Raw genomic sequence first — 12,929 nt, forward strand, 5'->3', positions numbered from 1 at the left:
ATAGTTACTATTTACCTAGACTATGTATCAAATCACTGTCAAAGAAGTAGAATTTATATAAATGGAAATATCACAATCTTAAAGTGCTATTTTAGAGAAGAGATAGAAGACATTCAAAAAGTGAAAGGTAACACAAACTCCCATAATGAAAATGATGTTATTTATATAATTTGATGTTTAGACTTGATAACTGTCCTATTATATAAGAAGTTATCAAAAGAAGCTGGGTGCTTCATACTCACCGTACATGTTTTTGCAATGCTTTTAAAATCAAATTTGTCTCAACACAAAAAGAACAGATAAGCAAACAGATAAATGATATTTGTTAGATGATTTAGAAATAAGTATACTTATGTTGTAAATACTGTAAAGTTTCTCACCAAAATAATATACAGAGGTTATCAGTTATGAGTAACAGTTTCAGCATTTCTGTGATATGGACAGCTCATTACAGACTCCATACTATAAACTAGTAAACTGTATTTACTGCTTGCTAGTAAAATCATAAAATCATTCAGAGATACTGAGTTATGTTTCACACATGAAATTCATTGTAGTGTTTTGAGGATTCATGAAGTTTAATAAGAACCATGAGAATCAAACTCAACTCTTAATGGTAAAATAATCTCCTCATTTTACAAGACTCTTCATCCCTTGACTCATATTAAACATTTTTATCTTTTAAAGATAATATTAAGTATTGAAGTAAGTTCTATTCCTAGAAATCCTTCCTTTCTTTGTCTTGCAAAAATGTATTGAACAATGACTGTGTCAGACACTGGGAAAGGTACTGGAAATAACAAGATGAATGAAATGTCTTCTGCCTAGAGGAGGCAGTGTTCCAATGTGTTAGAAAAGTGAAAGTGAAAGTTGCCCAGTTGGGTCTGACTCTTTACAACCATATAGTTCATGGAATTCTCCAGGCCAGAATACTGGAGTGGGTAGCCTTTCCCTTCTCCAAGAGATCTTCCCAACCCAGGGACTGAACCCAAGTCTCCTGCACTGCAGGCGGATTCTTTGCCAACTGAGCTATCAGGGAAGCCCAATGTGGTAGATAGGCAGTCATATAATTACAGTGCAATGCAGAAAGTATAATTTAAAGTCTATCAGGCATAAAATGTAAAGAGAAAAAACTGAACTATGACAATACATAAGGAGAGTTTTTTTTTTTTTAAAAAGAATGAGTTATAGTCTAGAGTTGGGGTATGGCATCAGAATAATATATCCTCCTTCATTCTCTATGATTGGTATTCTGCATCTTTGAAACAAACGCTTCTCAACGTAACTTACACTGACTACTCTTTTATTAAGTCAACATTAAAGGACTACCTCTTTGAGAAATAAACGTATGCTTAAAAGTGATTTTTTAAAACTTTACTCCCAAGGGAACAGATTAAGTTGCTGCAAATGTCTCTATTTCAAGTTGAATGCTATTTTCCCTAGAGTGAATCCATTAATCTTCTCAGTTTTATTGGAAATTAATAGCTCATTAGACATCCAAGTAACACATTTCCTATGGCACATTAATTTTTCATGAGTGAAAAAAAGTTTAATTTTGCTTCAAAAAAAAAAATAACATTTTAGAAAATTCCACATAGAAATTTTCTCTAGTTGTGGTACTTCATATCAGACAGAATCAAATATAACAGCCACATTTTCTACATTCTGAATTCAAAATAATTGTATAAACACTATTTTGCTCTTAAAAGAAAAGCGTTCAATGTTTTACACTCTTTGCTTTAAACTGTTACCATAATGAACACCAAGTACTGATACCCTTGTAAATGATTGCCAAAAGGAGGCCTTGTGGCAAGTACCAAATCAGTTACAAAGCTTACCTGAAAATGTATTTACTTAACTGATGTTTTCTATGACCAATTAGTTATTCTATAAGTATAAAGTATTGCTCAATATTCCATGATCAACACTATAAAACATTAGAAAAAATATTTGATAAAATGACATTTGAAAAACCTATTTGAAAAGATCATTCAGAGAGCTACAAAAGCCATTCATACACTTTCCCCTGATTATCAACTGTGTGTCCATTATTGTGATAGGTGCTAATAAGAAAAAAATCCCCCAAAACTGATATATAAGGCAGATTCTGAGCCTTGTGAATCTTTTAATCTCTGTCCAAAACAATGATTACTAACTATAATAGCAATTAAGACATGTTCAATGAAAGTACAAGGCTATGAGCATTTCACTAAAACAGCCTAAAAGTTTCAGAGAAGCTCGTCCCCGTCCTAAAAATGACAAATACATTCAGACCTGGAGGATAAGATGGAGAGGTAAACCTAAAGTCCACACACAGATAACATCAGAAGACAAAGAAACATCTTAGATTAATTAACCCTACAACCATCTAATAGTCTTAATTCTGAATATATCAACACAAAGCATGAAATATTAAAATGTTACATTTTCTATTACTTGCAGTTAAAGCATCCTTACCAATACAACACTGGAATGTTTGTTAATTTTCTTCTCTTAGTTCTCTGAATTTTCCCCATATCTTATTTCTTTTAACTTCCTTTTATCAATGTTTTTAGAACTCTGTTACTCTTAACTGGAGATGGCTCTAAAGGGCCTCAAATGCCATCTATTTTATGTTGACTCTCCAATTTATACCTTCAGCCTGGCATATATTCCACGTTTTAAGGTCATATGTCCACTGCTACTTGATAACTTCACTGAACTTTTAAATAAGCACTTCAAACAGACCAGGTACAAAGCCAAACTTGATTGCCTTTCCCCAAGCACTGCCAACCTCCCTCCAAAGCCTTATACCTCTCTTGGTCTGTAATTTATTCAGTTGCTCAAATACAAACTCTAGGAGTCATTCTTTGATTCTTTTCTTTCTCTCATACTCCAGAGCCAACTCCTGTTGTCTCTACTACCACAAATAATACAATTTCAGTATTTCCATTCCATATTTCCTGCCAGGATTACTCTAATACCTTCCTAATCAACTGCTTCCATTTTACTGTTGTACAACCGATTCTCCATATAATAGGCAGCAATTTTTGTAAGGCATGGAGGTTATCACATCCCACCTTTGCTTGAAACCCTCCAGGAGTGCTGTATTTAGACTAGAATCCAAACTCCAGCCATGGCCTATAAAATCCTATAAAATCTGGCCCCTCCCCCCTTTCTGGCTTCGTCTTCAACAGTTCTCCAGCTTGGTTATGTTAGCTCCAAACATGCTGGTCTTCCTTTTGATCCCTGGACAGATGGCACTAGCTGTTCTCTCTGCCTTTAACTTTATATGCCTAAGTTGTTCTGTTTTTGTTATACAGTCTTAGTGAGACTGACATCATGCACATGGAACCAGCCTTTCCTCCACCAACCAGACTGTTCTTCATAACTCTTATCACAATGAAATAACCATTTACTTGCTTATTTTATATATTATCTGTCTTCCCTCACTACAGTGTAATCTCCATGACAGCAGATTTTCTCTGTCTTGCTAACCACAGAATCCTCAGAAGCTAGTGTCATTTCTATTATATCACAGTCTCAATATCTCTTTACTGTATGAATAACTACCCTACTATATAACTGCACAGGAAACAAATAGTAGTTTTGACTTTTTCAGTATTTATTAAATACAGAGTTTTCACATATGCTGTATCTAATACTCACAAGTGCCAGGCAATGTAAGTATTATCATTCCCATTTCCCATCCAGAAAATTGAGAATTAAAGACATTAAAGACCTACCATGGGTAACACACCAAAAAGTATAAGAGGACCTGGATTTAAACTCAGCTCTGTCTGACTCCCGGAGAAGGCAATGGCACCCCACTCCAGTACTCTTGCCTGGAAAATCCCATGGATGGAGGAGCCTGGTGGGCTGCAGTCCATGGGGTCGCTAACAGTCGGACACGACTGAGCGACTTCACTTTCACTTTTCACTTTCATGCCTTGGAGAAGGAAATGGCAACCCACTCCAGTGTTCTTGCCTGGAGAATCCCAGGGACGGGGGAGCCTCGTGGGCTGCCGTCTATGGGGTTGCGCAGAGTCGGACACGACTGAAATGACTTAGCAGCAGCAGCAGCAGCTGTCTGACTCCAAAGAATTCTCCTTCCAGTATTCCAGACAAGTAGAATTGCTCATGATCAGTAAATTTAAACCTCACTTATATTTCCAAAATACCAATAATTCATCTTTTGTCCAACAGATACTGATCACATTAATTGCTCAGTCATACAAAAAGATCTTAAATCTGTCTTGCAGAAATGACTGAAAAGCAATCTTTAAATCCAAAACAGTTTAGCCATTGTGCACCGTGAAGATTATTTATAGAAATCCTGATAAACATACCACTTGCCTTTTCATTTTTTCAAGCATTCTGACAATATTAGGATTTATTGTGTTATATTTCCTAAATCTCATGAAGATACAGAAATGGTTGAGAACAAAAAGGGGTACTGGGAAAATGTTGCAAGAAACAGTTTCTGAGAAACATAAAATTCTGCCATTACCTTGGGATGGCTGCTCTTTTGTCTTCAAATAAGCCTGTGTAAAGAAGATTTATTATCAAGGTCCATGGCCTTCTCAATTCTTTGACAGATATCAACACAAAGGCTTACTTTCTCACAAAGAAAAAATAGTCTCTATTTTTAAGAAAAAGGATCACAAGCCTTTACAGAGGTAGGTCTGTGAAGGACTCTTGGAAGTTTTTGGAAATGTTGAGAGTTCAAATTGAAGGGTATCAAAAGAAAATGCTGGTATAATATTAAATTGAATATAAAGCTGACAAAATACAACATTTAAGGAAAATTAAATTATAAATTTAAATATAAAATAACTTTTTAACATAAAAGTTAATGATCTCATAGCCACATTATGTGGCAACCATATTGTTCAATCAAATTCATTAAACATTTGGAAAGTGCTAATTTTCACAATACAGGTGTTCAACAGTTACCCAGGAAACAAATCTCTAATTCGCCATTGAAATATGAAAGCATTTTTAAAAGACAATTTTACTTTTGTTAACTTTTAAAGATACTATCATGCATTTTATCATAGACAGAAAATACATAAACAGTGTGACCTTTTAATTCCAATTTTCTTTTAAAATTAAAAAATAAGCTGTATATTCTGAATTTCACAACAGTTTGAAGTGTCTTGTTGATATATGATATATCTAATTTCAAAAGAATGATAAAGCAGAATATAACTGAGCAACAGCAGGCATTGGAAACTGTGATACCATTTTGCCTCCTCTGAATGTAGCCTAGCATGAATCATTGTTAGGACTCAGCACACAAGTAGTATACCCCATAATTAATTTGATTATGTATTTTATACATCACAAGCAGCTCAATAAATATGAAGTAATAGGTTGTTTTCTGTAAAGTTATATGGAAAGCTTGATCACATTTTCTACATTCAGAACAAAAAGTGGGCTTCTAATATACAAAATAAATCTACATCGTTATTTAAACTAAGATTTGCTTAAAAAAAATTAATGATGTGTAGGCGCTAGTGGCAAAGAACCTGTCTGCCAGTGCAGGAGACATAACAGACACTGGTTCAATATCTGGGTCAGGAAGATCCCGTGGAGGAGGGCATGGTAGGCTACAGTCCATAGGGTCGTAAATGAGTTGGATGTGACCAAAGTGACTTAGCATGCATGCACAATAAAAGAATAAGAAGAAGGAACAGGGAAAACTAATGAAAAATGTCCTCCTCTCTTTCTTTCTTCTATTCTTTCAATCAAAAATTATTAAGTGAATACCTACTACATGCTGTGCATATGTTCAGGGTAGAGAGGAGAACAAACAGCTGATCCTTTTTCAGAAAACTTATGCATGTGAATTGTAAAACTGAGTTCAACTTATGCCTCCTACCTTCTCTATTCCTTGTCAACAGACACCTCTATGTTTCTTCAGAAAGTCAAATTATTTTGTTTATAAAATATTGCAAACATAGCAATAATCATAGCTATAACTTTTAGCTATAACTATTGAAACCCCCTGGATATTTCTTCCCCAATACATTCCTCTTCCTTCCTTTTTACCAGACGTGACCAATATGCTGAACTAAACATCACTCATTGGTATGCTTTCATACCATATTTTAACATTTTATATGAGTGGCATCATATTAAACTTCTACAACTTCCAGGTTATTTTCAACACTTATATTTTACTTATTTATTTGTTATACTTTCTTAAAATAACATACATGTTTTCAGCTCAAAAACTAGCACTACAAACTAGAAACAATCCAACCAAGTTAAGGTGGTGACAAATATACCACTATTATTTAATCTTGTTTGCAGATACTGGTCAACACAATTAGAAGAGAATGCCATGAAGTATAAAATTGTAAGATACGATAAAACCACCTCTATTTGTTTATACCTGGAAATATCAAGAGAATCAACTGAAACACATAAACAGAATTCAATGAGCACCTCTGTTTATGAGGAAGATCAACGGTAGGTAACAGGATACAACAATTTAAATAGACAACTATTATGTTCTGTATCCATATTCCTCTAATTACCTCTGTAAATTTTAAGACTGATTAAAGAAAGAATACTGCTTGCTATGTGTATTTCTAAGAAGAGCAAATCAATATATTAAAATAAACAATTCACATTAAATACATAAGTCAGATGCTAAGTTAAATAGATTTAATTGGTTTTCCAGACCACTTTTCTCTATAAAGAGCCATAAAATTTTAGAGACAGAAGGGAAGGTATTCTAGAGGATGGATCGTTTGATTCATTCTATTTATTCTACTGATAGAGAAGCCATTCTTAGAGCACATAACTGACCTCCCCAGGATCCCACAGCTACTAAATAGTAGAGCTGGAATCAGAATTCAAGTCTTCTAAGCTGCTGTCTGGAACTGTTTGTCATGATGAGCCAGTATTGACCATAATGAATCAGTATGATTTTAAATTACATGCTGGTAAAAATATAGCATGCCTAAAAGCAAGACAAAAAATGTTGGTGAGGTTGTGTGTACCTAGGTATTCTAAGAATCAAGGTGATCTTACATTGTAAAATAATTGTGTGTTCTTATCCAAAGCATCTACAAGAGCACAGTGGACAATGTATATACCTCTGGCCTCAGACAAAACTATCCCAGTCCTGCTTTGACACCTACTATTGGTATGACCTTGGGAAAAGCACATGACCTCTCAGTCTCAGCTTCCTTATATGTAAAATATAAAAAAAACTAAAAACTAACCTGAAAAAAACACACTTTGGGGATCAGAAATATGATTATGCATGCAAATTATACTAATAAAATATTTAATTTACTAATAAAATGTGTTAACATAGTAGGTGCTCAAAACAAAGCCAGCAATTATTATTAAAGAAGTTAAAATACATTTCCAAAAACCAGGCTTGAAAGTTGAGAAAGTTGGTTGGAGAAAGTGCTTTTCCTTTTTACCAGAATAAAAATGAACAGTTTTGCTTCCTTTTCTAACTAGAATTTTAGTATTTCAATGCTGATAGTAACTGCAATATTAAGAATTACTTAAACCTGTAATATAGAAGTGTTTTCTATTTGTTTATTAACCTGCAAATATGTAAATGTCTATTCACTATCTGCCAGGTTCCTTTCCAGAAGGTGGAGAAACAAGTGGTAAATAACAGTATGTCTTTGTCCTCATAGGTCTTATATTTCAACAGGAAACAGAATAAACTGTTAGCAGATAATTTCACATTTTGATGTAGTAGAAAAAACAAAGGAAAAGAATACAATGTGTGTGAGCACAGGTTTCCTTAGATAATGCAGTCAGGGAATGTTACTATAGACGTAATATTCAGGCTGAGATGCCAGCCAGGTACTAGCCTGTGAAAAGAGAATGTACAGGCATAGGGAACAAGGGCGAGGGCCTAACAGTACAGAAGAGCTCAGCAGGTAGGACACCAGTATTTGTGGCAGGAGATGCAACGTTAGGCTGATTCCCTTTACAGTGAGAAGCCACTGAAGGATTTAATACTAGTAACATAATTTGATTTTGAGCTTTAAGGTTATTTTGGTTGCTATATAGAGAAAGAAGGATAGGGTTATAGCTAAGAATGAAAATAGAAAAATAAGGCAGAAGACAACTGCAACAATACAAATCAGAAATGATGGTGGCTTTGGAGCACTGTAGTAGTGGTGGGAATGACTCAGACATGGTTCTGAGTCAGGACAGGCTATGAGGGAGAAATTGAGGAATAAACAAAAGACAATAATTAGAACTGATTGCTGTTTGTGGCACACAAAAATGGTAGTAGTGAGTTGGGAAAGAGTAAGAGACAAGTAAGCTATTATGGGAGTGAAGAATGATCTGGAAACAAAAATTGTATTTCAGCAACATTAAACTTGAGACAATCTTTAGCTGTCCAATGGGAATGTCAGGCAAACATCAGGATACATGAATTTAGATTGTGAGGGAAGAGTTCAGGCCTAGTATTCGATATCTGGAAGTCTCCAACTTACAGAGACTATATGCACTCATCAAGGGAATGGCATACAGAGAGAAAAGGGTCCTATGGACTAAGCCATGGAAATAAAACTGGGCACAGGTGGAGTACTCAGCTAAGAAGATTGAGAAGGAGTTGCCATTTATGTAGCATGAAAATTAGGGGACTTTGCGGGTCATCAGTTCAGTTCAGTTGCTCAGTTGTATCCAACCGTTGCGACCCCATGGACTGCAGCATGCCAGGCTTCCCTGTCCATCACCAACTCCCTGAGCTTGTTTAAACTCATGTCCATTGAGTTGCTGATACCATTCAACCATCTCATCCTTTGCCATCCTCTTTTCCTCCTGCCTTCAATCTTTCCAGCATCAGAGTCTTTTCAAATGAGTCAGTTCTTCACATCAGGTGGCCAAAGTATTGGAGTTTCAGCTTCAGCATCAATCCTTCCAATGAATATTCAGGACTGATTTCCTTTAGGATGGACTGGTTGAATCTACCTGCAGTCCAAGGGACTCTCAAGAGTCTTCTCCAACACCATAGTTTGAAAGCATCAATTTTTCAGTGCTCAGCTTTCTTATATATATATATAGTCCAACTCTCACATCCATACATGACTATTGGAAAAACCATAGCCTTGACTAGACGGACCTTTGTTGGCAAAGTAATGTCTCTGCTTTTTAAAATGCTGTCTAGGTTAGTCATAACTTTTCTTCCAAGGAGCAAGCGTCTTTAATTTCATGGGTGCAGTCACCAACTGCAGTGATTTTGGAGCCCCCCAAAATAATGTCTGTCACTGTTTCTATTGTTTCCCCATCTATTTGCCACAAAATGATGAGACCAGATGCCATGATTTTAGTTTTCTGAATGTTGAGTTTTAAGCCAACTTTTACACTTTCCTCACTTTCATCATTTCTTCTTCACTTTCTGCCATAAGGGTGGTGTCATCTGCATATCTGAGGTTATTGGTCTGGAAATCTTGATTGGGAAGTGTTAAAACATTTCAAAGGAAATGAAGAGATTCTTTTTGAAAGAGTTAAGATATTTTCTATTTCATATTCCTCTGGTATTAGTTTCAAAGTCTTCTATCACACAAAAATTATTTGCTTTCAAAATACAATTCTGTAACATAAATAAATATTCTATTATAGGAATTCTCATATTTAAAAAAATTTATTTTGTGTTGGAGTATAGCTGATTAACAATATTGTGATAGTTTCAGGTGGACAGCAAAGAAACTCAGCCATACATATACATGTATCCATCCACTCTCCCCCAAACTTCCCTCCCATCCAGGCTGCCACATTACACTGAGCAGAGTTCCCAGTGCTAAACAGTAGGACCTTGTTGGTTATCTATTTTAAATATTGCAGTGTATACAAGTTGATCCCAAACTTCCTAACTATCCCTTCTTCCCATCTTTTCCCCTGGCAACCATAAATTTGTTCTCAAAGTCTGTGAGTTTATTTCTGTTTTGTAAATAAGTTCATTTGTAACAATTCTTCTTAGAGGAATACTCATTTTGACTGTAAAGCCCTAGAAACTATGTCATAAACATACTGTCTTAAGCCTAGATTTTCCAGTGAAATATGCTAAAATAATACTAGAAAGCAGGAGACCCAGGTTTGATCCCTGGATCAGGAAGATCGCCTGGAGAAGGGGATGGCTACCCACTCCAGTATTCCTGCCTGGAGAATTCCATGGAGAGAGGAGCCTGGTGAGTTACAGTCCACGTGGTTGCAAAGAGTCAGACACGACTGACGTGACTAACACACTGAGTTCTTTCAAAACTTCTTCTAAAGTTTTCATTTCATTTGTCTATATTCTCTTTTAAACTACAAGTATCAAGAGGACAGGGGTTATATCCTTTCAAGGATGCTCCTAGTAACTATTACTGGGCCCTACACTTTACAACAGGTTCAGTAAATATTTGTAAAATGAAGGAAAGAAAAACTCTAGAAAGAAATACACCAATATGCCAACAATGATAATCCCTCGGAAATATGGTATGACTTTTGTTTTCTTTATCCATTTCTCTGAATTTTTCAAATTACCTATAATGAACATATATTACCTGCATAATGGGAACAAAATAATTAATATACTTAAAACGCAGCTCCTAAAGTAACTGGTCACTTAATTCCTTACACAACAGGTATGTAACAATATGAAAAATGTAGTAGTCAAAATAAATTGATGTTACATAGTTACTTATAGAATGCATTTATGCTAAATGAAATTTATATATTTAATTTATAAATTACTATAGCACATCATCTTCAAAACATTATCTAAGGACGTATTTTAGTATATAGGCCATAGTTCAATAAAACTGTGTTTTTCATTAGGAAAAGGCAATATCAAGTCAAAATCAAGAAATTGCTGAACTCACAAAGGATGTCAAATATTTCTAACATAACACCTTTTAATTTCTAATTTTTAGAATGCAGATCAAGAGTTATATAGCTTGTTCCTCTCCTAGAAAAATATTTAATTACAAAAATATGTAAAGAGTACTAAATTACAGGGCTACATCATGTGCATGAGCAGAAAAGAAAATTATAGATTTTTCAAGCTGATAACTTTTTTGATAGTCAACTAGCCATTAAGTTATTAATACTGTTTTATCACTGTATATTTATGTAGGATAATAATTTGGCTTTGAGATGTCCAAATAGAAAAATATGAACTATTAACATAAGAACTATTTTTTTCACTTTTATTTTATTTCACTTTTTTGTTGTTGCTGTTTTTGAATTTTAGGAGTTTTTTGATGATCTTGTATAGTGAGCATGTGACTAAAACAAAATCTTACTATTATTTTTTCTCCTATCATAACAGGATCTTCTTTAAGGTTTGTGATGATAGGTTGAGCTTCTGATACTATTTTTAATAAAATATTGCTTCCTTACTTTAATATATAGAAGCTACATTTTCAAGAAGGAAAATGCTGATGTTATCTTGGTTATAAGCTTGCTGCTGAAATGATTGAGATGGTTTTCTCTCCCATACAATTATCAGTTTAAGGCCTTTCTTTTCAAGAATGAATTATAGCTGATACTTCAAACCTATTTTATCTGTATCTCTTAGCTGAGAAAAATGAGAAAACATAAATATTTATTCTATATAAATGGAACAGACAGAAGATGTAGATAAAAATGATTCATTATGGAGCAATGAATAATTGCTATTTGTATCATTATTTGAACAGAAAGGGGCATTAAGTATTTGTACCAGCTTTAAATCTGAGGATACCTAAAGTTACTGAGAAAATAAAAAATCTACAGTTTTGTGTGTTTGGGATAGTGTGTTTGTGGTTCACGATTTTGTATTGATAATAAATTTAACACTGTTCTCTGTAGCATACTTTGGAGAAAATTCAATAAAACCTTGCCTTACTTGAGCATCTGTGTATGTAAGACAATCCCTATCCACATCAAAATAAAAAAAGTTTAAGAAACCCTAATGTAAAAATAAACAGTGAAGCTATAAGTAAATTATTCATTTACTTTGCCATTTCTGATATCTCGATATTCAAAAGATAACCACCAAAAACTGTACAGACAAGTAATTCTCATCGTCTGATAACTTGAAGAAAATATGTTGAGTATTTTTTTTCTTTCATGAAGCAGTAGTTTTAACTTTGAGGAGACTACATTGAGAGGAGAAGGAAGTATCACATAGAAACAGCAATATCATTGATAAAGTGATATAAGCATAAAAACTTATGTTTATGTTTGGGTGCTCAGCCGTGTTTGAGTCTTTGCAAACTCGGACTAACCCATCAGGCTCCTCTGTCCATGGGATTCTCCAGGCAAGAATACTGAAGTGGGTTGCTATTCCTCCCCCAGGGCATCGTGGCAACCCAGCAATTGAAACCAAGCCTTTTGCGTCTCCTGCACTGGCAGGTAGGTTCTTTACCACTAGTGCCACCTGGGAGTGCTAGAAATAATTTCAAACTAACCTTTAAAAAAAGTAACAAAAAATAACTACAATCAGAGATTCACTTACTACACTGATACAAAATGAAGCTGATAATTTTGAAGAATAAAATCTGTACCTAGATTAAATTTACTGAAAGAAACATGTATCAGATTACACTCTTGATAAAATTCAGACTATTATATAACACAGTGCATGGGAAATTTTTACACAACTTACTTTATTTTAAAATGGTAAGAAAATATTTTTATTTTATGTACATACTCCAAACAATAAGCCCAATTAGATAATCATGGAAATTACATAATACTTGGGAATTACATAAGCACCGTAAGACATTTACCATGAATGTATGTAAACAAACATTGGACACTGGCACTATATATGAGAAAACTGAAGGATTTGAAGACAGAAGGTCAAAGTCCTAACTGATACTTATCATTAAGTCTTCCACAATTCATTCACAAACCTCTTGGAACTCCAGATTTCTTAACTACTGACAGCCTTAAGGGAAAGAGATCTAAGAGAATTTACCAGTTGACCT

General features: G+C 34.4%; 1 protein-coding gene across 7 annotated transcripts in view; it reads right to left on the minus strand.

Moving 5' to 3' along the window:
- PHF14 (PHD finger protein 14) overlaps positions 1 to 12,929 on the minus strand; it is a 239,355-nt gene that overhangs the window by 55,210 nt on the left and 171,216 nt on the right. For 3 of the 7 annotated variants that reach the window (XM_027540054.1, XM_027540053.1, XM_027540055.1), the window contains exon 18: positions 4,490 to 4,523. The exons of 1 other annotated variant lie outside the window; for it this stretch is intronic. In XM_027540054.1, coding sequence (XP_027395855.1) covers positions 4,490 to 4,523 — 34 coding nt within the window. Of the gene's footprint in view, positions 1 to 4,489; positions 4,524 to 6,798; positions 6,953 to 12,929 lie in introns of all 7 variants that reach the window. 3 more of the 7 variants (XR_003510848.1, XR_003510846.1, XR_003510849.1) reach the window with 2 other exon arrangements.

The sequence above is a fragment of the Bos indicus x Bos taurus genome, chromosome 4, assembly GCF_003369695.1.
Source record: "Bos indicus x Bos taurus breed Angus x Brahman F1 hybrid chromosome 4, Bos_hybrid_MaternalHap_v2.0, whole genome shotgun sequence".
Taxonomy (NCBI): Eukaryota; Metazoa; Chordata; class Mammalia; order Artiodactyla; family Bovidae; genus Bos; species Bos indicus x Bos taurus.